This window comes from Mus pahari, chromosome 14, assembly GCF_900095145.1.
Source record: "Mus pahari chromosome 14, PAHARI_EIJ_v1.1, whole genome shotgun sequence".
NCBI lineage: Eukaryota > Metazoa > Chordata > Mammalia > Rodentia > Muridae > Mus > Mus pahari.
Window position 1 is genome coordinate 19,014,358 of NC_034603.1, and position 6,538 is coordinate 19,020,895.

Here is a 6,538-nt window from a genome sequence, read left to right on the forward strand (position 1 = left end):
CAGGCGGATTTCTGAGTTCGAGGCCAGCCTGGTCTACAGAGTGAGTTCCAGGACAGCCAGGGCTATACAGAGAAACCCTGTCTCGAAAAACCAAAACTAAAACAAAACAAAACACTAACTAGTGCAAACTGTAGGTCCCGCCCACAGTGTCACAGGTCAAAGTCCCAGAGCCCTAGGCTGGGTGCTCAGGTTGGACCCAAACACTTTGGGTCAGAGGAGCCCAGAGAGAGGGACTCAAAGTGTCCAAGCACAGTAGAGCACCCTGTACCCCACACTCCAGCTCCCTGTCCTGGGGTTGGGTGTGTGCTCACAGACACCACGTGGTGGCGCCCAGCCTGCAGAGCCTTCCTGTTGGCAGGCATGGAGATGACTCCAAACAGCAGATCCCATTGTGTTTTTTTTTTCTTTCTCTGTCTCCTTGACCGAAGGAGGGAAGAACATAAATAATTCAGCGCATTCCACAGTAAACAGTCAAGTGTCAAGAGAGCAGTGGATGGAATACAGCTTTCTGCACAAGCCTTAATTGGTTTGTTTAGGGTGAGACCCCAGAATCTGTCTGATGTCTAGGGGGCTACCACTGCCCAGCTGCAAGTCAGCCTGGAGGAGCTGTGTTCCCTAGCCGGCTCGCCTCGCACAGGAGCTTGGCATTGCATTTTGTAGCAGCAGCGCCACCTGGTGGTTATTGCCGTAGCCTGCCCTTCCTTTGCCTTCTGTCTAGAAGTAGTCCTACTTCCAGCCATGATTCCTCCTAACCTTTGTATGACTTCCACCTCCACCTCAGGATTTGGAGTCAATGACTTTAATGGCAAGAGGTGAAGCTTCTTATCTGGGAATTAGGATAATGACAGTGCTTATGTCTTAGGCAGTTTTGAATTTTAAATGAGATATATGCAGAGGCTTGGCCTCAGAGAGCCAAGAATTTGGCTGTTGCCATCAGCGTTTGGGCTCATTCCTGCTGGCGATGCTTTTCCATGAGTTCCTGGGAATGTTCCTGCAGCCTCTAGGCCCTCCCTGGACCGGGGTGACTCTCCAGCATGCGTATATTTGATTTTTGTGCATTCATTAATTCATTGTTTGTGATAAACATGTATGCCCATTGAACAGCACAGGGATGGCCTCAACCCTGTCTAACAAGCAGTGTATCTAGAGATGGCCCTGCGGGACACTCAGTGAGCCTCCTGGGAGGCCCCCTGTGCTTCCATGCTTGGAGAGAAGACTCATCAATGGTGAGAGAAGGGTTAGCTTCACCCTACCAGGATAGGATGTCTGTTCCTTTGATCACGCACGGGTCCAGGTATCCACAACCCCACACCGCAGGCACAGTGACCCTGAACCATCTGGGATCTCCACACTGGGGTCAGAGTTATGGAAACTGCTGTCACTGTGAAGAGCCTTGTCCCAGAATCCAAGACCTTACACCCTCAGGAGCTAGACCCTCTGTCTCCCTACCACTCAGCCTCTGGGAATAGAGATGCTGTGGTCCACTGCCACCATGTGCCACCCTCTGCTCTAGACCTCAGGTTCCTTGGCTGTTCTCACTGAAGAGCACGGCCAGCCTATGGAATTGGCCGCTACCCCAGTCCCCCCATCAGGATTGCCTCCTGCTCAGTCATCCCCATTCCAGCACAGCTGAAAGCAGGCGCACCAAGACGTCCCTAGAAAAACCAGTGCAGGAGCCAGGTTGGATGCTTCCAGAGCCGAGAGGAAGTCAGAGAGCCGAGGCCAATGGAACTTCTTGTAAGCGGTTCAGACTTGAGAAACAGGAAGGTTTCTCCTCATCTCCAGTTTTACTTCCCGCTCAGAATACCTGCAACTTATGATCTCGAAATATTAAATGGAAAATTTCCAGAAACAAAAGTTCACAATGTTTAAATTGCAGGCTGCTCTGAGGAGCTTGTCCAAATCAAGCACCGTGCCATTCCATCATGCCAGGACACTGAATTATCACCTTGTCCAGCGAATCCACGTTATGTGTGCACCCTGCTGCTCATCCCTGGCAGCTGCCTCAGTTATCACATGGACTGTTGCAAGATAAAAAAAAAAAAAAAAAAANCTGGCGGCCTGGGTCTCGCTGACCCTCCCTGAAATTGTTGATGCTACAACCTGCATGTATTATTCTACTGACTTGTAATCAAGCCAATTGTGTGAAGCTGNGCCAAGTTCCCCAAAAATTCCCCCAACCCCCTACCCTCTCCCTATAAAAACCCCTAGCTTTTGAGTCTCAGGGTCGATGCCTCTACCTCCTGTGTGAGATATGCATCGGCCCGGGGCCCTGCCATTAAACTGCCTCATGCTTTTACAACAAGAAGGCCTCTTGTGTTTTGGGGGGATACCCTGACTTCCCTGGTGCGAGTCCAACATTTTGGTGCGTTGGCCGGGAATCTGGGGGTCCCTAGAAACTCGAAGACGCTCCTTGGAGGTATGTTTGTGTGAGTGTGGTGTGTTTGTGTGCAGCCACTGAGTCAGTATCTTGTTTTCTGGCTTTGGCATTCTGGCTGAGCTTGTGTGTGTATCAGTGTTTTGGGTTACCGGATCTGGTGTTTGGTATTCTGGCAGCTGCCACTGAGGACGGTAAGGACCCGGTGGCTGCGGAAAGGAGACGTCCTGAGGTTCTGCAAGCTGCGCCACTTGGGAGACATTCCAAGGGAGACCCTGGATGCAATGCCCGGGGTAAGGGACGCCAGGAGGAGCTGGCTGTCACCTGGCAGGAGGGGTGCCTCTTTCTGCCAGAGAGAGGGTGGACGAGGAATCCCGCCCCATCAGAGGTAGCATTTGGCTGTGAGTCCAGACGCAGACAGTGTTTCTGTTTTGTTCTTGTCTTTTCTGATCTTTGTCTTGGGACAGACTGTGTTTCTAAATGGTCTTGAAGGTCTTTGCCCGCTGGGCAAATGGACAGCCCCGCCTCGCCCCTGCCGCTTGTCGCTTGTTGGAGTGGGGGTAGGCCTGGAGGCCCAGAGCTGGTGGGTGGCCAGCGAGTGGAAGGCAGTGTTAAAAGTCCTGCAGGAGGAGGGCCCTGGTCTGGTGCTGGAAGTCCTGCAAGAAGTGGGCCCTGGTTTTCAGTTTTTGTAGTCTTTTTGTGTGTTTTGTTTCCCTGTACGTGACTGTGATGGACTGGGACGAAACGCCCCCCTTCTCTAGTTTGACTCTTGGCCAAGGTTGGGACTGGAAATAAAAGTGACCAGTCCTCAGACGTACAGCATCCCCGCTGACGGACAGAGAAAAAGCGATAAAAAAAAAAAAAAAAAAAAAAGCTCCGAGGTGCAGGCTCGTGATGCCAATGAAGCCATAGAGAGCTCGCAAGGGTCAAAGTTGATCATAAGGATGAATACATAGGAAAAACACATAGGATCAATACTCTCTATGGTTTCCAGTACCCACTGGGAACCCAGGCTTCTCTAGCAGGTTCCCTACAGCTGGCCCAGTGGCAATTGGACTGCTTTTGACAGTTAGTACCTTGTGCTGCCCACAGACAGCTTGGGTTTCTCTCCAAGGGCCTAGACATGTTCAGTTGTTCTAGATATCTCTGCCTCAAGCAAAGCTCTTTAAAATGTGTTTAAATTATGTGTGCCTGTGTGGAGGTCAGTAGGCGTGGTTATGTGCATGAGAGTAGGGATGTCCACAGGGACCTGGAGGTCCTCTGAGCTGGAGCTGGGGCTACAGGTCCTCTGCAAGAGCAGTATGCACTCTTAAGGACTGCTCCATCTCTCCAGACCCTTGGGAGGAGTCTTTTAAGGTCATGTGGGGAAAGACAGCTTGTGGGTCCCAAGTGGAAAGTATGGAGGGTGAGGGAAAGGGGCATGGGGAAGGAGACAGAAACTTCTTTGCGCTTCTAAGGCACGTCAGATGCTTTTCAGCCCTTTAAGCCTCAATTCTATTAGCTTAGCTTGGGTGGCTTAGCCTGGGCCCAAGGTTGCCTCTTGGCCTGAAGGTGACCAATCACATACATTCAGTGTTGGATTCTATACCTTGGAATCGGGGAGGAGGCACTCCCTGGACATTTCACCAGGTAAACAAACTATACAGAAAAGACCATTTGCAAGATAGACTCTCCACAGCACTGTGACCAGATCGCACACCCTCCCTGCTAAGCCACGAGGCACTCCCACACATCCTCTGCCCATGTCCGCACCCCCTGGCCCTGACATCTCCTGTCTCCAGCCAGATGTTGATCCCTTTGACGGTGCAGTGAGCCATACTTACTTCCCTTTCCTGACTGCCCCCTCTCTGACAAGTCTGCTCTTTCTAAAATGCACCTGAGTCCTGTCCTTAGCCCTGGGTACAGTATTGATGCCTTGTCACAGACTAGCCTTTGGACAGGACACTCTGGGACCCTCTAGAATGTTCCAGACCCAGCAAGAACAAAGAGCACTTCCCCTTGGGTCCTCAGTGCCTGCTTGAGATAGGCCAGACCTTGAAAAGGTTGGGAGAAAATACAGTTGGTTCTCCACACCCACAGCTCAGCTTCTGCCAATTCCACCAACTACAGATGGAGGGAAATCAGGGGGAAGCATGGCATCTGTATTGAACATATGCAGGCTTTTATCTTGTTGTTATTCCCTAAACAATCAGTATAACAACGATGAGCTCCACACTTACACTGCGGGACACGGTATAAGTCATTTAGAGTTTATGTAAAGGATACAGAAAGAGATGTGGGGATACAGCAAATGCTGTATCCTTTTATAGAAGACTTGAGCCTCTACCGATGTCTTCAGTGGACTAAAATCACTCCCACAGCAGACATTAAGGGATGACCATATATGCTCCACCTACATCTTGTCACTTGAGACTGCCTGAATGCTTTAATTCTTGGGGTGCCTGTGTACATAGCAAGGTTCACAGGGTACAGCACATGGGTACTGTTTTCTGAAGTTCTACCTTCCTGGAGTCGTCCTCTGTAGTGCAGCTCCTGTCTGGGGCAACGTTCCCCAAGTCTTTCTCTCTTCACTACCCTCTAGAGATCTTTCTTGGGATTCCAAAGCCAGGAAGCAGAACCTAGACCCCTTGGGCTCTGTTCTCATAGCACAAACCCCTTGAGGCTGGGGAACGCTGTAGCAGTCTGCTTTCTTGGAACAGGCAGAGAAGAAAACAAAGCAAGAACAAAAACACAGATCAATATTTCAATAAATTATCCTGCCGTGGCAGTGAAATCACCTTGTCTGCCAAGAGAGGCTCAGGACTGGAGCCCAGCATCTTGGGAGAAGGAGAGAACCAGCAGGGACCATTCTACAAAGCAGTGGGATGTCCCGTCCACCTGCAGTGTTGGACCCTTCATCAATGCCTACTTGTACTATTGGTTTGGGAGGTGCTTGGGAATTGAGCCCAGGTTTTTTGCTGTGCTGGTCTGACACTGTACCCACTGAGCTTTGTACACTTTACATTTAACAATAGACCCATCTAAGAAGTCAGCTCTGGACAGTCTGGGCCTTGGATTTTGAATGCCAGCCATGGGTCAGTGTTCAGTGGACACAACCCTTAAAGATACCTGAAGAGTTTTCAGCCTCTTCACAGAACCTCTTGGGGGTGGGGGAGCGGTTCTGTCTGCATAGTATTGACCCATTTGCTCTCACCCTGCATCAGCTGGCTCCTGTCCCCAGTCCTGTTCCCCTCTGGATCCCTGGTCCCAATACCGGATGTATATTCCTGGCTGAACTCTCCAGTCTCTTCCAAGACTTGGCTGGAACTCTTCTCCCACGCTGATTCAGGGCATGACAATCAGCTCACTGCTATCTTTTACCTGCCAGCCATTGCCCTTGCCTAGAGTGATCATGGTTCCCGCAAAAACAAGTGTGTTGCTCAGAATTCTTTTGGATGCAAGTGACAGTGACCACCTCAGAATTGCTTGCCTCATAAACAAGGCAAGCCTACGGGCCAGATGTGGTAGCTTGCCTGACAGTTCCTATTGGCCAGATGCGGTAGCTTGCCCTATCCATAGGCTAGACTGATGTTAGTTACTAGGCCATTCCTCTGTGTTCAACATGCATGCATTCCTTTGTTGTCGCTTCAGTCATTAGTACTACAGGAAGCGAGCTGCCATGCCTGAGAAGAGCCTGGGTCGCATCTCTGCCCAACAGTGTCCTGCCTCTGACCAAGGCATGCGCTCGGTAGGGGGATGGCTTGCCACCAGGGGAGAAAAGACAAGTTTGTAGCACCCACAAGTTCGTAGCAGGCAAGGGTGACGAGGGTAACGAGGAACCTTCTCTTCCATTCAGAAGACTAGGACTGAATGGAAGGCAAATGTCATGGGAGTAACTTAGTGGGGAGCTTCGAGGCCCCTGAACCAGATCCCCGGTGGCTTGGTTCTGTCAGCACAACAAACTGTTTAGCTCCTGGATAATCTGCCAGATACCAATCTGTCTGTCTGTCTCTCTCTCTCTCTCTCTCTCCATCCACTGCAGTCCATGAGCCTCATTGAGATTGGAAACCCTTCTCAGAGTCTGGAGAATGTGTGCCGATGGGCCTACCTCCAGCAGAAGCCGGACACAGACCACGATGAGTACCACGACCATGCCATCTTTCTCACACGGCAGGATTTTGG

General features: G+C 50.8%; 1 protein-coding gene across 1 annotated transcript in view; it reads left to right on the plus strand.

The window, feature by feature from the left end:
- Adamts2 (ADAM metallopeptidase with thrombospondin type 1 motif 2) overlaps positions 1–6,538 on the plus strand; it is a 211,028-nt gene that overhangs the window by 171,920 nt on the left and 32,570 nt on the right. Inside the window, exon 6 of the mRNA XM_021213198.2 lies at positions 6,399–6,538. This exon is cut by the window's right edge and continues 8 nt beyond it. Coding sequence (XP_021068857.1) covers positions 6,399–6,538 — 140 coding nt within the window. The remainder of the gene's footprint in view (positions 1–6,398) is intronic.